This window comes from Lucilia sericata, unplaced genomic scaffold, assembly GCF_015586225.1.
Source record: "Lucilia sericata isolate MDLA Ls3-8-SP2 unplaced genomic scaffold, ASM1558622v1 Contig001778F_arrow, whole genome shotgun sequence".
Classification (NCBI taxonomy): Eukaryota; Metazoa; Arthropoda; class Insecta; order Diptera; family Calliphoridae; genus Lucilia; species Lucilia sericata.
Genome location: NW_023995677.1, coordinates 32,497 through 55,000, shown reverse-complemented (window position 1 = coordinate 55,000; position 22,504 = coordinate 32,497). Strand labels below are relative to the sequence as shown.

The following is a 22,504-nucleotide window of genomic DNA, read 5'->3' as shown; positions in this document are numbered from 1 at the left end:
TTAAGTGTCAATTTTAATTAGATATTCCTAAGAAACCAATAAAATTGTACAGAATAAAATGCTTGCTCATAACAAAAGTATAAGGTATCGAGAAAAGTTAATTTGAAACTTATGCAATTATTATTCATTGAAAACATAATTAAGAATAAAACTGAAATTCCCAGAATATAACTTCAAATTAAAGAAAAATCATTTAATAAAACAATATTCTACCAATTTCACTTGCAAAATCTTAATTAAAATACTGCATTAAAAAACCTTCAAAGAAATATATTTCACAATTAAAGAGTTCATTTCAGTTATTTGTAAATATTTCTCTTTTCTTTTACATTCCTTCACCAATAAACAACAGCAAAAATCTTAATAAATATTTGTAGTTGAATAATAAAAAAATATCGCAGCTTTTTTAACCATCCAATAATTTCTTATACAATTTGTTCCACTCTTACTTGCAACTTTTGTCCGCCACTGACATTTTAAGGGTTAAAACGACATTTTGTAAAACCTTAAAACATTTAGTTTTCTTTAAAAAACAAAAGCCACTTAAAAGTTTGTGTTTCTTCTTATGAAATTTCTTTTGCATTCTTTTTAAAATTTTCAACACTTTGTACAATATTCATTGTTTATTCAAATGAATAAATGAAAACTTGCTGAAAAAACGAATTCAGAATAATAACGCAGTAAAAGAGAATTTACGCTGAACCATATCAAAAAGGTAGAAAAGCAAACGAAAAACAGTTTATTAAAATGATAAAATTACAAATGTAAAGTTTTTATATCAAGAGCTTAAATGTTAACGTTAGAAACATCGAGAATTTTGGACAAATTAAAAAAAATGCTTTAAAATTTATCTTTAGAAAAAGCTGCTAAAAACTGACAAATTTTCTTTACAAAAAGATTCCTAGAAACTGACAACTTTTCTATAGAAAAATTTGCTCAGATTCTGATATTTCTATAAAAAAATTTGGTAAGACTATGATGATTTTTGTATTCTAAAAGTTGATCAGATTCTCAAAACTTTTGCATAGAAAATGTTGTCCAGAAACTTACTACTTTTCTATGTAAAACGTTGCTCAGAAACTAACAACGCCTCAGTAACCGTCAACTTTTCTATGTAAAAAGTTGCTCAGAAACTGACAACTTTTCTGTGTAAAAAGTTGACCGAAAACTGACAATTGTTTACTTAGAAAAGTTGTTCAGTAACTGACAACTTCTCTATGTAAAAAGTTGCTCAGTAACTGACAACGTTTTTATGCAATAAGTTGCCACAGTATCTGACAGCTATTCTATGTAAAAAGTTGCTCAGTAAGTCACAACTTTTCGATTGTAAAAAGTTGCTCAGATACTGACAACATTTCTATGTAAAAAGTTGCTCAGTAACTGACAACTTCTCTATGTGAAAAGTTGCTCAGTAACTGGCAACTTTTCTATGTAAAAGTTGCACAGTAAATGACAACTTTTCTTTGTAAAAAGTTGAACAGTAACTGACAACATTTCTATGTAAAAAGTTGCTCAATAACTGACAACTTCTCTATTTAAAACGTTGCTCAGAAACTAACAATTTTTCTATAGAAAACTTTCAGAAACTGATAACGTCTTAGTAACTGTCAACTTTTCTATATAAAAAGTTTCTCAGAAACTAACAACTTTTCTGTGCAAAAAGTTGACCAAAAACTGACAAGTGTTTACTTAGAAAACTTGTCAATTACTGAGCAACTTTCCTATGTAAAATGTTGCGCTGTAACTGACAACTTTTATATGTAAAAAGTTGTTCAGTAACTGACAACGCTTCTATGTAATAAGTTGCTCAGTATCTGACAACTATTCTATGTTAAAAGTTGCTCAGTAAGTGACAACTTTTCTATGTAAAAAAGTTGCTCAGTAGCTGTCCACAATTCTATGTAAAAAGTTGCTCAGTAACTGGCAACTTTTCCATGTAAAAAATTTACCAAAACTGACAAGAGTTTACTTAGAAAAGTTGGCAGTTACTGAGCAACTTTCCTATGTAAAAATTTCCCTAGTAACTGACAACTTTTCTATGTAAAAAGTAGCTCAGAAACTAATAACTTTCTATAGAAAAAGTAGCTTAGAAACTAACAACTTTTTTATGAAAAAAGATTCAGAAAATATTCAGAAAAGCTTCTTCAAATTAGCACAAATATATACATAATTCATGTTGAGCAGGTGAGATTTAATTTCAAGTGAAATATTTTTAATTTAAATATTTCAAGATATATATTTGAAAGTTGTTCACTGTATTTAATATCTTCCACTTCCTTAAAACTAAAGAAATCACTTCCATATAAAAAAAAAACTAAAAACTTTATTATAAAAAGTAAATTTAAAAGGCGCCGCAAAGAACAACGGAATGAAGCATTAAAAAGCCCATCCTTTTACCAAACTACATAGACAAGGATACTCATACAAATGAACATCCACTACTGCCAGCAGTGTGCACAATCGCACAAAAATAAACATTTTTTTCCTCCTTTTCTTTAAGTATTTTATTAAAGCCTTTTTGTATATAATTTTCTGTTTTCCATTCAATAAATTAACGTTTTCCGGTATTTCTTTCCTTTTCATGTTATTTTTTGCCAGTACTTGAAACTTCCGCCGCATCAGTTAAAATATCAAGAAGAGACGTGGTGGCAAATTCGAATGGAGCAGCAGAAACAGTAGCTGATGTAGTGAAACAAGTAATAATACAGAGTAGTGCGGATGGTAGGTTAAATGAGAGGCAGTACAAACGACAACACCCGCCAGAACAAATATCAGAACAACAACTACAAAAATTACCACAAGCTTACAATCATCATCAGCCACAGTTATATTTAAGTCGTGAAGTAGAACAACAACCACTGGAGAATGAAATGGAGGAGGACAAGAGCAATCATATTTTTCAACCTCAAATTCAAACTGAATCGTTGCCAGTTTACCAGCAACATGAAAGAGACCAACAACTACAACTATACCACCAACAACAGAAGCAGCAGCAGCAGCAACACTCAACAACTCAAGCAACATCCTTTAGTAATGGAATGGCACTTGAAACCACGTATAATCACACCTTTCAAAGTCTTTCAATCATTGATGGCGACCTAACAGTAGCCGTTGATACAAGTCAAAATCTTATGGCTGTTGAAGAGGAAATGCTTGTGGCTGCGGCCGGCGGTGCGGTCGGTGTGGGCAGCAGTGCCTTTAGTCTAGGCAATCATCTTCATCTGCATAACAGTAATAATGGTTTGGGATCTTATGACTCTACTGCCATAGGGCTAGATGGTATCGATATGATGACACATAATACCGAAACAAATTCAATGCCAATCTTTGACTTTGGTATGCCACGTAATATAACAGCTCGCACCGGTCACACAGAGGCGATAATTAAATGTCGTGTCGATAGGCTGGATGATAAATCGGTAAGTTAAACCGCATCTCAAGTAAAGAGTTTTTTGTTTGCACTCGTAGATAATTTAAAATGAAATAATTTTGCTTGTTAAATATTTATATAAAATATATAAAAACAGCATAGCTGAAGTATAAAGCCAACACATTTTTTCTTAGATATTTATATATATTACACTATGCGACAAAAATAAATACCTGGGAAGTGATACTATTTTTCTGAAAGGCCGATCCGAGTAGAACAAGAATATGTTTTTGAAATTTGCCAAAAACCTCCAAAATCTTGAGTTACGGGTAAAAAACCGGTTCGCACCTTTAGGCACTTATAAGTCAGTAACTTAGTTAAATCTGGACCGATTTTAAGTTTCTCCACGGATTTAGTAAACAGAAGATGACATATATAACGTTTAAGTAACCTGGAGAGATATGTGTGAATTTTTCGAGGATCGGCTAATATTTTACCCTATCCCCCATATAAAGCATCCTTCAGAAAATAAGTTTGTGAACAATTTTGTATTAAGAAAAAGATGAATAACGTCGTCAATTTCTAACGGATTTTTAAAAACAAAATTGCGTTTTTCTCATAAATAGACATGGGTTTCTAATCAATTAATAAATAGTACTGTTCCTATATAAAATACTTTCAGAAATCATCTCCAAACTTAAACAACGGTGCAAAACTTAAATAAAAAATATGTTTGCTGATGAAATTCACACATATCTCTCCAGGTTACTTAAACGTTATATATGTCATTATAAAGGCCTCAGCTTCTGCTTTCTAAATCCGTGGAGAAACTTAAAATCGGTCCAGATTTAACTAAGTTACTGACTTATAAGTGCCTAAAGGTACGAAAACCCGGTTTTTTACCCGTAACTTAAGATTATGGAGGTGTTTGGCAAATTTCAAAAACATATTCTTGTTCTACTCCCATTCACCTTTCAGAAAATTTGTAACACTTCCCAGGTATTTCAATTTTTGTTTATTTTGTCTCACTGTGTTATCCTTAAAATACTTAAGGCTTAGGCGGCCGTGTTGGTTCATTTTGTGGGTGTTAAATATGTATTCATAAATTTGTATATCTATTTTTAGGTCTGTCCATTTGTCTGTCTAAATATTGTGGCTCTTATTATTAACAGTTTTAATAAAACCGTGGTTTATTTATAAACTCCTGCTGCTTATTTTAAAGACTAAAATACTTTCATTATAAACAATTCTTTATAGAATTTTAATAGATTTTACACACGAATGTTCTGTACAGAACTTTTTTATAGAAAAAGTTCATCTGATTCAGATAACTTTTCTATAGAAAAAGTTCATCTGATTCAGATAACTTTTCTATAGAAAAAGTTCATCTGATTCAGATAACTTTTCTATAGAAAAAGTTCATCTGATTCAGATAACTTTTCTATAGAAAAAGTTCATCTGATTCAGATAACTTTTCTATAGAAAAAGTTCATCTGATTCAGATAACTTTTCTATAGAAAAAGTTCATCTGATTGAGATAACTTTTCTATATAAAAAATTCATCTGATATGAAATATAGCTCTTCTTCAGAGAACTTTTCTGTACAAAAAGTTGCTCAGCTTTAGACAACTTTTCTATCCAAAAAGTTTCTCTGTTTAATATAACTTTTTTTTTACAGATTTTGTTTCTCTATATCATTCAACATTTCTGTAGAAAAAGTTTATCTGATTCAGACAACTTTTCCATAGAAAAATTACACTGCTACAAAAATCCCACAAGGGCTAGATTTTTCTTTTTTTAAAAAGACCCTCATTGTTCTTAATGAAAAATTTATAATAATTTATTTAAAATAAAAGCCCTTGATAATAACGAATAAAATGGTTTATAAAAAATATTTCAATATTTTACAGGTTTCCTGGATACGTAAACGTGATCTGCATATATTGACTGTTGGCACAGCCACTTACACGTCTGACAAACGATTTCAGGTAAGTGAATAACGATAATTTACGTGTGTATGGAAATTTTCCTACTGCTACTATTTACAGTACCTTTAACAACCTTAATATGAAAAATTTCTGTTACTTACATACATATATATTTTGCTGTTTATTTTATATATATATATATTTTTTTTGATAAACGAATTCACATACACCCACTTCCCGAGAACAAACAACCAAACACATACAATTACAAGCATCAGGCATGAAAATATTTTACATGCACAAATAAATTCATACACCCGCAGCAATTTCATATCCTACACACAAGTACACTTATTTTCATCCTTAAATTTGCATACATTGATGAACAGCGGTAATAATGATGATGTTGCTGACGATGATCATCATGATGATGTTAACGTTAGCGATTAATATGTTGATGTGTTCGTTTATTTGGGTATTTGTATGTAAAAAGGATGTTTCTGTGCACCAGTGTTTGTGTCTATAGCTTTGTTTTGAGTGATGAAATTCATTTTACTCGCATTTCCGTTTTTCACTATATTTAAATTACTCAATTTTATTAATTGTCCATGATGGATGAATGGATTTTTATATCACACATGTGCATAATAAAATTTCATCATGACAGTTCAGTATTTTGGCTTGTATTTGATGGATGCAATTTTACAATTTTATTCATTATTTTCTGTCTTTTATTTTGTCGTATTTTTTTTTTTCGTTTCTTGACTGTGTAAAAATTTACACAATAAATTGCGTAAAACGTAATTTTGAGGAATACAGAAAATACTCATGCATATAAAATACATTATTACATTTTGGTTTATTTATTTATCATAAATAAAATGTAATGAGGTCAATTAAACAGAAGGTTATAATCTACAATGAGAAATAAAGTTGGTTAACTTTAGTTTTCTTGCTTATGTTCTTTAAGAAAATGAAAAGAATAGGGTAGTACTTTTATTGATGTCATTCGGCTTCCTAATAATATGTTTGGTAAGAAGATTATAAGTCAATTTTCTCTCCGATTCAGACATGTTTATTGCAGAAAAGTCCTCTCTGATTCAGACAATTTTCTATGGAAATGTCTTCTTTTTATTTCGTAGAAAAAAACTCATTTTTTAAATTATTACGTTGAATAAGAGAAATTTTTCAAAAAAAAATCCCATTTGGTTCAGACAACTTTTCTGTAGAAAAGTCTACTCTGACTCAGAGAACTTTTCCATTGAAAAGTCCTATCTGATCTAAACAACTTTCAAATATATTCTAAAGAAAAGTGCTTTCTAATGCAAACAACTTTCCTATAGAAAAGTCCTGTCTGATCTTTGGAAATTTAATTTTTAACTTAATTTTTTTATCTTGAATGATCGATGTTCATATTAAGGACATTCCCATTGAAAACAACTTGATATATATTTTTTTTTTAATTTCCCACAGATTTATTTTCTTATAAGAATATGAGTTTAAGATTTCATCTTTACTCTACGTGTTCTCATAATATATTTTATATTCAGTTATATTTGCATAAAATTTTATATTCTACATATTTATATATTTATTTCCATTTCTGCTTCTCATCTTAAATTGTTATTTTAAATATTTAACTTCAGTGTTAATTTTTTCTGTATTTCATTATTGTTGCTGTAGGTGACAGAATCAAAAGATTCCCGTGAATGGACGCTACATGTGAAATCTCCGCAAGCACGTGACAGCGGTATTTATGAGTGTCAAGTAAATACGGAACCAAAAATTTCGATGGCATTTCAACTTAATGTTATCGGTAAGTATATGTCATTGTCATTTTTATTATTATTGTTGTTGTTTCTCAATAAACTGGAATTGTTAAAATGAAATTTAAATATTGCGGTAGGAAAATGTACGAGAAAATGTCTGCAATTTGAAAAGTATGAACAAAAATATATTTTGAATACTTTTGTATACTTCAAAATGTCAATTTAAATTTTATCTTAATATTATTTTAAAATGGACCATATGAGCCGGCCTTTAAAAACATGAAAATGTGTTAAAACAGTAAAAATGTTAAGTCTTATATGCTAATAATTGTCAAAATAAATTTAATGTTTTATTTTACGCTATTCATTTTTATTTTCTTGATAATTGTGCATTGATATTGTGAATATTTTGTAGGTAATTGTAAAGAATTTTATGAGAGTGTTAATAATGAAAGTTACAAATTATTGTTAAGGATAACAGGAATAATTGAGAAATATTTACTAAGCAACTTTTCTGAGCAACTGGTTCTATACAAAAGTTATCAGAAGCTTTCAGGGAAAAGCTGTCAGAATTGGTGAACTTTTTCTATAAAAAAGTTGCTAGAATCTGAGCAACTTTTTCTATAGAAAAGTAGTCAAAATCTGGGCAACGTTTTCTATAGAAAAGTTGTCAGAATCTGAGCAACTTTTTCTATAGAAAACTTGTCAGAATCTAAGCAAGTTTTTCTATAGAAAAGTAGTCAGAATCTGAGCAAGTTTTTCCATGGAATAGTAGTCAAAATCTGAGCAAGTTTTTCTCATAGAAAAGTTGTCAGAATCTGAGCAACTTTTTCTACAGAGAAGTTGGGAGAACCTGAACAACATTTTCTACAGAAAAGTTGTCTGAATCTAAGCAATTTTTTTCCATAAAAAAGTAGTCAGAATCTGAGCAACTTTTTCTATACAAAAGTCGCCTGAACCTGAGCAATTTTTTCTATAGAAAAGTTATCAGAATCTGAGAAACTTTTTCTATAGAATAGTTGTCTGAATCTGAGCAATTTTTTCTATAGAAAAGTTGTCAGAATGTGAGCAACTGTTTCTATAGAAAAGTTGTCAGAATCTGAGCTATAGAAAAGTTGTCAGAATGTGAGCAACTTTTTCTATAGAAAAGTTGTCAGAATGTGAGCAACTTTTTCTATAGAAAAGTTGTCAGAATGTGAGCAACTTTTTTTATAGAAAAGTTGTCAGAATGTGAGCAACTTTTTCTATAGAAAAGTTGTCAGAATGTGAGCAACTTTTTCTATAGAAAAGTTGTTAGAATCTGGGCAACTTTTTCTATAGAAAAGTTGTTAGAATCTGGGCAACTTTTTCTATAGAAAAGTTGTCAGAATCTGGGCAACTTTTTCTAAAGAAAAGTTCACAGAATCTGAGCAACTCTCCTATAAAAACTTTTGTCAGAATCTAAGCAACCTTTCCTATAGAAAAGCTATTTGAATCAGATAAACTTCTCCTACAGGAATGTTCTCAATATTCGAGTATTTATTCCTATATAAAAGTTTAGAAAACTCTTTCATTTTAAATTAATTTTGTTATAAATTTATTGCGGAAAAAATATTAATGCAAACATTATATCAACTTTAACATTTTTGCTTCTAATAAAGTATTATTAAAACTCATCTCTGTTTAACTGCAATTGACATTATTTTTTCATAATTAAAATTGTAGCAAAAATTAGCTGCTTTAATAAGTTGCAAAAAAGCCAAAAAAAAAGTTGTGTATAGAATGGTAAAACTTTGTCTACCACTTCAAATTAATCACACATGCAAACATAAAATTTTGGTATATTAATTAAATTATCAAAAGTGTTGGTTGTGAGAAAAATGTATTTTTAGTACATTTGTTAAAGCAACATATATGTATATACATATAAAAATTTGCAATATTTTTTGATTCATTACAACAGTTTGTAAATATTTGGAGTTGCTATTTCGCTTAACTTACCGGTATCGAATCGAATTTATAAAATCTTCTTAGTGATGTATTAAGTAATATATAACTTATAGAACGAATTTATAATTTCTCATACCTAAGATTTAATAAGTCGTTCTGCATAATTAATCACTTTCCTTTATTGTTATTGAAAAATTATGCCATCATATATACATATACATATACATATTTATTATTCTGTATAATTTCTCTGCCTTTATCGTCGTAGTCAGATAGACAGACATCTACTCGTAGGCGAATATAAAATACGTCAAATGAAACTTTCAGCATATTTTGCATTTTATTTTAGCATTTTGTTCCATTTTCTATATTGCATTGCCTTCCCACAATTCTTTATGTTTCAACCATGTTTCTTTGTGCGTTGTTGTTTTCTTTATGGGAGTTCATCCTGACGTATGAGTGATATATGAATTTCAAATTGCAATTACAAGTTGCTCATACGTCTTTGGCAAATGTAATAAAATACACGTTTATTTACTTTTCTATTTAGCTTTGTTTTAAAATATATTTTTTTCCATTTTGCCATATTATTTCTAAGCAATAAACTTTAAAATGAATAAAAAAGAAACGAATTGCAAGTACCTGATATTACTACATGTAACTATACCAACAATATGAAAGTATGTATGTAAGTATATCATTTAAACATTATTACATATGTCTCATGTTTGTGTATAGAATATAAGTCAAGTGGAATCTTGAATACATACATTTGAAAAAGTGTTTTATATACAAGTACATAAGAGTTTGCAACAAACACATCCTAGTATATACATACATAAACACACAGTTACTAGAATTTTTTTTGTGTAATATTTTTTTATCCTAAACTTCAAGTATCATTAACATAAATTAAAAACTTGATTTCTTTGAAAAACAAAAGCACACACATTACTTACATATACTAACTTAATATATGTATTTTCACTTAGTCTCTGGTTTTATGCACAACTCATGTATTTATATAGAACACATTTGACACACATGGTTGGCACACAGTTGGGGTTCGATACACCCCTACATATATATACCAAGAACTTTTATAAGTTTTATTTTTATCATTATAGTATTGATTGACACAACGATCGAAAGATGTTCAGTCTATAGAATAGACAACAGAACAATTTATAGACCAGATTATAGTACAGACTATAGACTAGAGTATCATCCAAATTATAGACTGAATTATACTCCAGACTATAGATTAGTCGAATCTATAATTAGACGAAAGACTTCTCTATAGGCTAGACTATAGTCCAGACTGTAGAACAGACTATAGTACATATTATGGACTAGACTATATTCCAGACTATAGTCCAGACAATATATGAGACTTTATTGCAGACTAAGACAAGGCTATAATTCCGACTATAGTACAGATTATAGTCCTGACTATAGACTAGACTATATTCCGGTTTGTGGACTAGATTACAGTCGAGACTATGTAGTAGAACATAGTCCACTTTATACACTAGTTTAAAGTTCAGACTATATACTAGAGTAAAGTTCCTACTCTAGACTATAGACTAGAATATAGTCTAGACTATAGACTAGACTAGAGTCCAGACTATAGACTAGACTATAGTTCAGACTATAGACTAGACTATAGTCCAGACTATGGACTAGATTAGAGTCCAGACTATAAACTTGATTAAAGTCCAGACTATAGACTTGATTATAGTCTAGACTATAGACTGCAAACTATTGTCTAAATTCGCCAGCCTATATTTTCGAGTATGTGGCAGATTATAATCTAGACTAGATTAATCAAAAAGTCAAATACCCGAAATTATTAAAATACTAGGTTTAAACTTGCATGTCTGTATATCTCTACATGGGTGAGTAAATGTGTATAGGTTTAATAAAAAACGAAGTAAGTTTACCATTTGTAGACAAGTAGTAGAATAAATTGACAAAATATTGTCAAGAACACATGTATGAATGTATAAAAAAAAGAATGTTGCCTCATCGAGTCATTCACATTACAAAAACATACTTTCACATTTAGTCAAGCACAGTGGTATTAAATTACATGCTTGAGTATCGCAAATCACTTAAAAATAGATTAGTATTCAAAACATGTGTTTTGTATTTGATTTTTTTAAATTATTATTCTAAATAGATGTATTTGTAATATACGTGTTAGGGAAAATAATTGGATTGTAAACAAAATATCTAAAGATGTATAAAGACATATTGTTTTACCAACGAAATTTTTAAACCAGTATAGCTGTTAAAAAAGTTCTTTATATATGAAATGAATATTAATATATCAAAGGAAAGTGTTTTTTAAATATTCTCAATAATATTTTTTGAAAAAAATTTTAATCTGGCAAACTGTTGCTTTCTATCTACTGTGCCAATTTAAAATTTTATCAAATGCTGTTTTTGGCTGCACAAATTCATTACGATTGTCTAAGAATGTTATTAAAGTACTTTGTTAATACAAACCGGATGCACAAATGCAGACTAAGGTGCATTAGTATAGAATATACATATTTTAACGATATTAATTTTATATTATTTTGCTTTTATTCTGCGGACTAGACAACATACTAGATTATCGACTAAATTATAAACTATACTAACAACTAGACCGTAGATTATATTAACAAGTAAGAAACTATAGTCGGGCGTGGCCGACCATATGATAACCTACACCAATTACGAATATTAAATGTTATTCATTTCAATAATAAAGCATTTATGTAGAATTTTACATTGGTTCCAAATAATGTCTGTTCTTGTATGGTTGTATGCTGCATAGATCATTAGATCTAGAGAACAATTGATATATAAAATTGCGAGCCGTAGCGTGCACTGCAGGTTTACATGGACACAAAAACGGACATAATTTAATGGAATCAGAAAGTGATTCCGAACCGACTGGCTAATATAATTGAGCAAATTTTGCCGATTTTTGATAAATAGTAGTACATTAGACGTAGTTAAGAGATAATTATATATTAGACTTAGTTATGAGCTAAAGGCCCAAAATCGGTAGGTCTGGTTGTAAGGGAGCTAGGGCAAACATTGGTTCGATCTTTATAAAATTTGTTGTTGGGATTTATTTTTATATAAAACGATTGTATAGGGGCTAGGTGAAATAATTGATCGATTTCAACCATTTTCAATAGCATTCGTTCTTGAATCAAAGGAGGTGTAAGTGTCAAATTTCATGAAATTACTTACAGACGGGTGGATATAGCTTAATTGACTCAAGAAGTGATTCTGATTCCGATTGGTATACTTTAAGGTGGATGTATGATCAATATTTTTAGGTTTTACAAACATCAGCACAAACGCATAATACCCTCCCAACTAGGGTGTAGGGTATAAAAACTATACTATTGTCTAGACTTAGGAGTAAAACAAGGTTACAGGTAAGAATATAAACCAGATCATAGTTCTGAAAATAAACTAGACTATTATCAAAACTATAATTTATAGGCAAAACTAAAGAAACTATAGTTTGGACTATAGTATACCCTATAGAACAGACAATACTATATCATAGAGTAGAATCTAAAATAAATACCAGACTATAGTCTCTATAGAGAATTTGGAAGCTAGAGCCAAATATGGGCCTATGTTCATAAAGTTCGTAGAAAGGGATTTATGTTAATTTAAAGTTATTTATTCCAAATTTTATTGTTTAAGTCATTTTAAGAGGACCTAATGTGTGGGGTAGCATTAATTATGAACCGATCGATCTTTTGCAAAATGAAACAAAGCTTTTATATATGGAATATTTGTGGAAAATGTCAGTAGCCCTTTCTATTTGAACCCAGAATATATAAACTTTTGTAGGTCTACGACCCATACTATGTTACAAACGCAATAAACCCCTTTACCGTTGTTTGTAAATATGAATGAAAAAGAAAATATATCTTTCTACAAAGGAGGACTGTCTTTAAAGTATTTTTCACATAGTAAGAACGTTTACTTCTTATATTACTTGAAAAATCTTTTAAGTCGTTTTACGTATCAAAGCGAATATAATACGAGTAAACTTTTGTATACATACATATGTCTATGAGTAGAGTAGTTTAGTAGATAACAACTATACTCGTATTTCTATTCATATGTATGAATGTACTATTTACTAGTACATCTAGTAATTTTACTCTAAGACTTAGTGCTTGTAATTCACTAACCATTTTGATAATGCAACAAATACTTTCATAAGTATTGAGGCAAAAATCATGAACATTCATATCCCAACAGTTTTACAAGGAGTTAATGTATCCTCTTCAGATGGTATTTATCCAAACAACTTATAACCATTTACATATATACATATATGTATATAGAGCTTACTCTTTGTTATCTAGGAGAGAGGAATAAATTGTCACTTTAATATACCAAAGAAAAAAAAAAATCAACCTTAAAGAAATGCGATTATATTATGTATATGGTTAATTACATTTCGTTAACTAAAATAATAGTTTCAAATCCAAATCTGTTCGAGTAATTACCCCGAATTTCAGGGATATATTGTTTTATAAATACATATATGAATGTGAATTTATGCAATCATATTACAATTGCATACACGTATAAATGTCTGTCTATTTCATGAGCATCTGCGAATGCATGTAAATTTGTGTAATATTAACTGATAGTCAATAACAGTTGTGTTCTGTTAAAAACGTATTTTGCTAGTAACTTTACACTCAGAACACATGAGACAGATGGAAAATAGAAATATCATATACCAACACATATTGACAATGATTTCATGAAGATAAGAAGATTGGCTCAAATACATATAAAGAAACTAAAGATAATGCAGTAAAAGTAAACATCTATTTTTCAAGAAAATTTCTAAATAAGATGCCGTTACGCGTATGAATTGAATTGTAGGTGATAAACACTGAGTAATATTATAATATTAACTTGTCAAAATACCGGAACAAATTGCAAAGACTCATTAAATAATTAGTTAAATGTAATGTTTAAAATGGATTTTTTTATTTTTAGAAAAAAAAAAAATTGAAATCAAAACAAGTTAAAGTATTATATTCGGTTAATAAATTTTTTTTAGCGATAAGTGGACGCATTTATAGACTTAGATCTTTATGGACCGACCTTTTCGATCACTTAGTACTACTTTTTAGCCATGATTGTTTGACAAGAGATAGACTGACAGACAGACATATTGATAGACAGGCAGACAGACAGACAGACAGACAGACACAGACAGACAGACACAAACAGACAGACAGACACAGACAGACAGAGACAGACAGAGACAGACACAGACAGACACAGACAGACACAGACAGACACAGACAGACACAGACAGACACAGACAGACACAGACAGACACAGACAGACACAGACAGACACAGACAGACACAGACAGACACAGACAGACACAGACAGACACAGACAGACACAGACAGACACAGACAGACACAGACAGACACAGACAGACACAGACAGACACAGACAGACACAGACAGACACAGAACAGACACAGACACAGACACAGACAGACAGACACAGACAGACAGACACAGACAGACAGACACAGACAGACAGACACAGACAGACAGACAGACACAGACAGACAGACAGACACAGACAGACAGACAGACAGACAGACAGACAGACAGACAGACAGACAGACACAGACAGACAGACACAGACAGACAGACACAGACAGACAGACACAGACAGACAGACACAGACAGACAGACAACAGACAGACAGACAGACAGTCATATAGACAGACAGACACACAGAGATATAGACAGACAGACAGATAGTCAGGCGGAGGGAAGAATATGACTATCTAATAGGTACCCTTAATATATGTTAGTATACTTTTGTAGTGATACGATCTATACTTATTTGAGTTACACATGTAATGACATAATCAATGTAGCGCCAATTTTTTTAAACATTTGTCGAAATCTGAACGAAATTTATATTTTTAAATATTTTGCCAATATCTGCGAAATTTTCATGAAAAATTCTTTACTTTTCGTAAAATAATTATTGCATATTATTACAATTAAAACAACAACATAAGAAAAACATTTTTTTTTTTTTTGTGAATGCATTGAAAATTAAAACCTATAAAATTCTTATTTCATTTCGTCATTGAAATCTTTTAACATTTTATTTCTTTGTTAAACATTTAAAGCAGACTTTAGCCAATTTGTTAATGTTTTTATAAATTAAATTTTCACTGAATATACGCAGACAACAATTATAGTAAACAGTGGGTTAAATTCATGCAATTTTATTCGAGTAAGTGTGAAGGAAGCCTATACACATACAGACTTTGTCATGCATTTTACAAATTGCATAAAATGAGAGAATGACTTGAGCGGTTAAACAAAATTTGCAATTGTATGTAGATATGTATGTGTAGTAGGATAGTAGCAGCTACCAGCAGTTTTATATAGACTCGATGTATCCTTTTTATATAGAGTTCTTTGAGTGTAATTTAATAGTCACTTTAGTGTCACCAAGTAATCAAACCGGAAGTTAGTCTTCACTTTTATGTCCCTAGGTAATCTAGCGGAAATTCACTTTCGAATTTCTAAGTAATCTAAAGAGGCATTTTTGGTACTGTATTTTCGTAATTAGTTATTAAATTAACTAGCAGTAATCTATTGCTGATCTACTGAGCATGTATATCCCAGTAAAGCTTATTTATAGTCTGAGAAGAGTTTCTTGATCTCTTCCTAGCACCAAGGTTCATCAAGGGCAATCTATGGTAACTTATCAATCACTAATTTGAATCATATACCACAAACTGCTGGTGTTCTAGTGCTGCTTGTCTGTTGAAATTTTATTGCTTAAAACACATACATACAAACAAGCACGCATTCTTATTTACACGTTCAGTTTTCCGTCTTTTTTTGCTCTTTTCGTATACAGCCATTTTTAAATTGAACATTATTTAATGATTACTTCTAGCAATAAAAAGCATTTAAATTGGTTTACGTTCTCGGCATACGCATGTTGAATTTTTGTATGCAACATTGCAACTGTAATGATAGGGTTTCTAGGAAATTAATAGAAAAAAACGTCTAATGTAATCTATAAATTCTTAAAAACACTGCGAAACTTTTTAAATACATTGGCAATATATTTATTTATGTATTCCGCAGCAGAAGAACTGCTCATCTTTTCCAATTTCGGATATTTTGAGGCGAAGTGAAGCATTTTCCAGAGAGAGCGTTTTGCATTGATCGAAATATATAGTATACGGATGGGGCAAGCTCTGGGTTATAAGGGTGAGGAAAAACCTCCCAACTACTTATATCTATATTATTTTTAGCAGACATTACAATATGTGTCTGATCGCTTTCCTGGAAATAATAACTTTGGGTGTTTTTCGGCTAATGATCACTTCAAGCGAATAAGTTTCATTCGATATAGGATGTAAGGACATGATTTAATGGTCTTAGAAACTTATAAAAATCCATAATACACATACATATTTCGATGTAGTTGTTACCAAATAATGACATATCAAAAAAATTGTTTTTTTTTTTTTTAATTTACAAGAAATTCTCAAAGTTTTTGCTTTACCCTGGACATCCTATATATTGTTCATGCAAAAGCTGAAGAAATTTAATTTTATGCAGCGAAATAAAAACGTATTTTACAATTAAGAAAAAAAAAAAAAAAAAAAAAACAAATCTACCAAACTGAAAAAAAAGACACAACATTACCACAGAACAAAGTTAATTAAACATAATAATAAAAGAAATTGTAAGGATTCCAATAATATAATTTAATTACACGGTTTAAGTGTGGATTTTTTTTTTTTTTCACAAGAAAAATAAAATGAAAAAATTTTAAAGATTTCATTGAAAATTGTTTTTCTATATAGAGGTTATCAACCTTACAAGCCACCACAATATGTGGCACGAGAGCTGACATATGCATAACATATGTATAAAGAATTTAATGAAATGTTGTAATTCTTGTAATTAAAGGTGTAATGTGGCAAAGGAATTTTAAATTATGTAGTTTAATTTGTAATGTAGAGAAAATTTTTAGAGGGGATCTTGTATGGGAGCTATGTCCAATTATGGACTGATCCAACAATTTTTTCCACTGAATGAATTCTATTGCCATACAATTTTAAGTTGTAAAATTCTGTGAAGATATCAACATTCTGACGGAAGACAATAAACTCATTTTCCGGGAATATGTACTTTTGTATGGGAGGTATATGAAGTTATGGACCAATTCCGACAATTTTCAACAGGGGTCACGCTCCTGTGTAGAAACGAACGTATGATAATTTTCATGGAATTATTTTCCATAATTTTCGTGAAAATTACATCCGAATGTGTAAAAAAATCTTATTTTTTTCGGAGTTGTTTTAAATTTTGATTCATAACTTTTCCCGATATGAACCGATTTTGCTCATTTTCAATACCATACAATTTAGGAAAATGAGAAACATTTGGGATGAATTTGGTTAAATTCTATTGCTTCGTTTTATCGTGAGCGTGTTTTACACAGACAGACGAACATAGCTAGATCGACTCAGAATTTGATAAGGACCAAGAATAAACATATATACTTTGTTGGTTCTCAGATGAATATTTCTTGGTGTTACACACAGAATGACAAAGTAATATATATCACCACTGATGGTGGTAGAGGGTATAAATATATACAAAACTAGCTATACCCAGTGTGCTTTGCTAACCTATAAGCAAAAAAAAAAAAAAAAACGACTTACACATGGGAGATGCCACTCAAAGTTCAAGTTCGCCAATTTTTCCGAACGCTAATAAGGATTTTAATGTAAGCTATGAAAAATTTAAATAATATTGTATTGTATTTAATTCATATGGGGAGCCAATACCCAAATGGAAAGTCCGCCCATTTTTCTCTAAATGTTCACATGAATGTCAAAGTTCTTCATGTAAAATTTGAAGATTCTAGCTTCTACAGTATCTCAGATATACAAATTTTTCTATATAATTCATATGGGGGTTCCATGCCACCCCCCGATGAAAGTCCGCTTTTTTCCTCCAAAATGTTCAGATGAATATGAAAGTCCTTTTTGCAAAATTTTAGGAATCTAGTTCTATTAGTTTCTTATATAAAATATTTTGTTGTATTTAATTCATATGGGGGTGCCACTCCCCCCCTTGGTAGTCCGCCATTTTATTACCCAAAATATTTACATGGATGCTAAAGTTTTTCGTGCAAAATTTGAAGCTTTTAACTCTAATAGTTTTCAAGATAAACGAATTTGTGTATTTAATTAATATGGGAGGTGCCACGCCCCCTGCTGCTAGTTCGCACACTTTTTATCCTAACTAATCATATTGAGACTTATGTGGCTCCGACCAAATTTGAGGGCTCTAACTTTTACATTTTCCGAGATATACTGATTTAATATTTTCTTAATATGGAACATGGCACCTTCCACTATAGTCATTCCGCCCATTTTGTCCAAAAATATTCTTATGGATGTCAAAGTTGTCCGTGCAAAATTTTGAGAACTCTAATTGTACCAGTTTCCAAGATATATGACTTTTAATAGTTGAAATTTCAAAATAAAAAGTAGCCTATAGTTCCATCCAGATATACAAGAAGGTACTGTTAAAATTTGAAGAAAATCGGTCTAGCCGTTTAGCAGACTATAGACTTCAAACAAACAAAAAAACACACATTCATTTTTATACCCTTCACCTTCGTGAGAAGGGTATATATAAGTTTGTCATTCCGTTTGTAATTTCTACAATATAATTTTCCGACCCTATAAAGTATATATATTCCGAGTCCTTATAGATAGCGGAGTCGATTAAGCTATGTCCGTCTGTCTGTCTGTCCGTCTGTCTGTGTGTTTGTTGAAATCAATTTTCTGAAGACCCCAGATATCTTCAGGATCCAAATCTTCAATAATTCTGTTGGACATACTTTCGAGAAGTTTCCTATTGAACGGAGATATGAGCAAAAATCCGAGACAACCTCTGAAAATTTCATCAAAAAAGCAACAACAACACTGCTTATTGTATAAAAGGTTGGTTTCATTGCGATGTGTATTTTGTTTTTGTTTTTTTTTTGTGTATGTATTTCGTTTCATATGTTTGGATGTCTTTGGTTTCATCGTCTTGTGTATTTTGTTTTTGTGTATATTGTTTCGAATGTTTGGATGGCTGTGGTTTCATTACGTTGTGTATTTTGTTTTTTCTGTTTTTTATTTCGTTTAGCATTGTTGTTGTTTCTCTTGTTTTGCTTAAGTCGGAAATATGAAATAAATTGACATTTTATAAAATTAATATTTTTTAAACACAATATGGTGAAGGGTATATAAGATTCGGCAAAGGCGAATATAGACTTCTTACTTATTATATATATATAGATTGTTATAAAGACTTTAAATATTGTTTAAAGACTTTAAATATAATTTTAAGTAGAATTATGCATATGTGATCACTCATTTACCACGAGACTTATGAAATTTACCAGATAGATTTAGTTTGTTATAATATTTGTTTAGGTTAAATTTTATCTACCTATATGGACTATTTGTGAACAATTTCAGCCCTCTAGCTATTTACTTTAGGGCCCTATCGTGATGTCAACAGTGAACCGACTAGATCGTCTTAGAATTCAATAAGAATCCAGAATATATGTATGTAGTATGTATTTAATTTTGTGGATCTACGATTAATATTTTGATATGTTATAAACAGAATAACAAATTCAATATATGGGGGTATATTGATTTTGTCATTTTTAATGGTGGATATAAAAAATACAATTTAAATATTTGCCAACACTTTGGGCAATATTTTAATTGGTACTAAGTAGTAGTAAAGTTTTTCAATTGGCACTTAATAAAATGAAAAAAAAAATACCTACATTATTGAAAAGTATTTGCTATTAAGTATTTTCAATAATAAATTTTATACAAAAAAAAAAAAAAAACTATTTATTATTGATAACTATATGTATACTTCATTTAATTTTAAGAGTTTTTTTTACTTTTTTTAACCTTCATCATGAGTGTTAAGCGATGCACATATAAATTAACCTTTTAACTTTTGCATTTACTGCGTAAACATTATAAACTAAAAAAAAATATTTTTTTTCCATATTTATACAATTATTTATTTTAAATGAAATTATGAATGTTAAGGATATTCTCTAAAGGTTATTATATGAGAGATAGGTTTATATGTGGCCTGATTTTCGGTATTATTTACAGTATGAAATCTCAAAACTTAGAACATACTTGTGCAAAATTTTAACACGACTACGATTTCAGAGAAGATATTAGTAAAGGGACTAAGTGAAATTTCTGAATTTAAATACTATACAACAACATGTCGTAGAAAATTGCAGCCCCCTATATGCTTCTTTTTGCATCCAATAGCATTTTCAAAAGTTTAAGCTAAATCGTTCTATTGCATAATCCCACAAAGACCCAGTTAGGGCAAACCCTTGACTTTCTTTCTTTTTATACCCTCCTCCACCATCAGTGGTGATAGAGGATATATATAACTTTGTCATTCCGTGTGTAACACCCAGAAATATTCATCTGAGACCCAACAAATGGGTCCTTATCAAATTCTGAGTCGATTTAGCTATGTCTGTTTGTGCGTCTGTCTGTGTAAAAAACGCTCAAGCAATAGAATTTAACCAAATTCACCCAAAATGTTTTTCATTTTCCTAAGTTGTTTTTAGTATTGACAAGTTAGAGTGCTATATTCGGCTGAGCCGAATCTTAAATACCCTCCACCAGCAACTTTTGTATTAATTAATAAAATATTTGTAGAAATAAGTTTTCTCATGTCTTAAATAGAAAAATCCCAAGATTTAAACAGCTTAAATCTACTAGAATTCCAAGATTTATTGAACATTAGAAACGCCACTTTCTTTTAAATTTTTATAGCGCCCTAAGATATGCCTTAGCGATATTTAGTATTTACATGTATGCATGTGTGTGAAAGATTTAAGGATTTTCAAAATACATACATATATAATTTTGTTCTACACAAATTGATAATGCAAATAGTTAAATACGGTTAAAGCGCTTTTAGGGACAGGACCTAGTATGAGAGATATGACCAAATATAGACCGATCGTAAAAAATTCTTTAAGCAAAATTTCTGTACATAAAAACTATATTTCAGTAAAATTTTGTATCTATATCGTAATTTAGTAATAAGTAATGTGCGTTTTAGTCAATTTCTGAAGGGAACCTTGTATGGGACCCACCGCACCCATGTTATGAACCTATCGAGAAAAAATCTTGAAATATAATTTTTGTATACAAAACTATTATTTGTGCCAAATGTTGTATCAATGGCTTTATTTGGTAATGAGAAATGTGCCTTTAGGAGCTTTTCGTAAAAGGACCTTGTATGGGAGCTATGACCAATTAAGTATATAAAGACAAAATTTCAAAATTTTGTATTTATATCATGAATATTGTGCATTTAAGCGATTTTCTGGAGGGGATCTAGTATGAGAGTTATGACCAAATATGGACCGATCGTAAAACAATTTTATAGTTTAATTTATGTATATAAGAGCAATATTTTTGCTAAATGTATGGATATCAAGATTTGGTAATGAGTTATGTGCGTTTAAGTCATTTTCGGGAAGGAACCTTGTATGGGAGCTATGACCAAGGATGAACCGATTGTGAAAAAATTTTGAAATGACATTAAGGGTTTTTGCATTGCAAAATAGTATTTATGAACAAAAATAGTATTTATTAATATCATTTTTTGGTAATGAGTTATGTGCCTTTAAGTGTTTTTCTGAAAGGGACCTTGTATGGGAGCTATGATCAATTATGGATCGATAGGAAAACAACTTCAGAGTAATATTTCTCTGTATATGAGCAATATTTCTGCCAAACTTTATATGGATATCTTAATTTAGTAATTAGTTATACGCGTTTAAGTGATTTTCGGGAAGGGACCTTGTATGGGAGCTATGACCAGTTATGGACCGATCGGAAAAAAATTTTATCTGTAATATTTCTGTACATATCAGTAATATTTGAACCAAATTTTATATGGGTATATTAATTAAGTAATGAGTTATACGCGTTTAAGTGATTTTCGGGAGGGGACCTTGTATGGGAGCTATGACCAATTATGGACCGATCGGAAAAAACTTTCACAGTAATATTTCTATGCATATGGGCAATACTTATACCAAATTTTGTATGGATATCTTAATTTAGTAATGAATTATGCGCGTTTAAGTGATTTTAGGGAGGGGACCTTGTATGGGAGCTATGACCAATTATGGACCGATCGAAAAAAAATGTCACAGTAATATTTCTGTGAATATGAGTAATACTTGTACCAAACTTTATATGGATATCTTAATTTAGTAATGAGTTATGCGCGTTTAAGTGATTTTCGGGAGGGGACCTTGTATGGGAGCTATGACCAATTAGGGACCGATCGAAAAAAAAATGTCACAGTAAT

The 22,504-nt window shown here is 30.1% G+C and overlaps 1 protein-coding gene across 1 annotated transcript in view; it reads left to right on the top strand.

The window, feature by feature from the left end:
- Positions 1-2,603: 2,603 nt before the first annotated feature.
- LOC119612633 overlaps positions 2,604-22,504 on the top strand; it is a 40,424-nt gene continuing 20,523 nt past the window's right edge. Inside the window, exons 1-3 of the mRNA XM_037968462.1 lie at positions 2,604-3,419; positions 5,281-5,358; positions 6,982-7,114. Coding sequence (XP_037824390.1) covers positions 2,871-3,419; positions 5,281-5,358; positions 6,982-7,114 — 760 coding nt within the window. The 5' untranslated portion in view covers positions 2,604-2,870. The remainder of the gene's footprint in view (positions 3,420-5,280; positions 5,359-6,981; positions 7,115-22,504) is intronic.